General features: G+C 48.0%; 1 protein-coding gene across 1 annotated transcript in view; it reads right to left on the bottom strand.

The window, feature by feature from the left end:
* Positions 1 to 296, bottom strand: part of LOC119589380 (cubilin-like) — a 70,980-nt gene that overhangs the window by 16,199 nt on the left and 54,485 nt on the right. Inside the window, exon 54 of the mRNA XM_037937998.1 lies at positions 14 to 179. Within this exon, the coding sequence (XP_037793926.1) occupies positions 14 to 179 (166 nt within the window). The remainder of the gene's footprint in view (positions 1 to 13; positions 180 to 296) is intronic.

Here is a 296-nt window from a genome sequence, read left to right as displayed (position 1 = left end):
AAACGTAACACACCTTCCAACCGGAAGCTCTGGAAGGTGAGTCTAACAAAATGGCCCGAAGGAGCGAGAATACGATAGACACAGTTCAGATTGTTGCCATAGCGGCCGGGGTGGCCTGGCGAGACTATGACTCCGGTCGTCGCCGTGAAGTTGTTGCCACACTCCATCTGCCACATAAGCTGCAACAGGGAAGTGGTGCAGATTGTCACTACATTATGACAGGACCAAGTGAAGGAGGGATATTATCATTGTTATCATTAATTGAGGGATGTCCCGGCTTAAAAGTTTTAAACATT

This window comes from Penaeus monodon, chromosome 25 (genome assembly GCF_015228065.2).
Source record: "Penaeus monodon isolate SGIC_2016 chromosome 25, NSTDA_Pmon_1, whole genome shotgun sequence".
Taxonomy (NCBI): domain Eukaryota; kingdom Metazoa; phylum Arthropoda; class Malacostraca; order Decapoda; family Penaeidae; genus Penaeus; species Penaeus monodon.
This window is presented reverse-complemented; position numbering and strand designations above follow the sequence as displayed.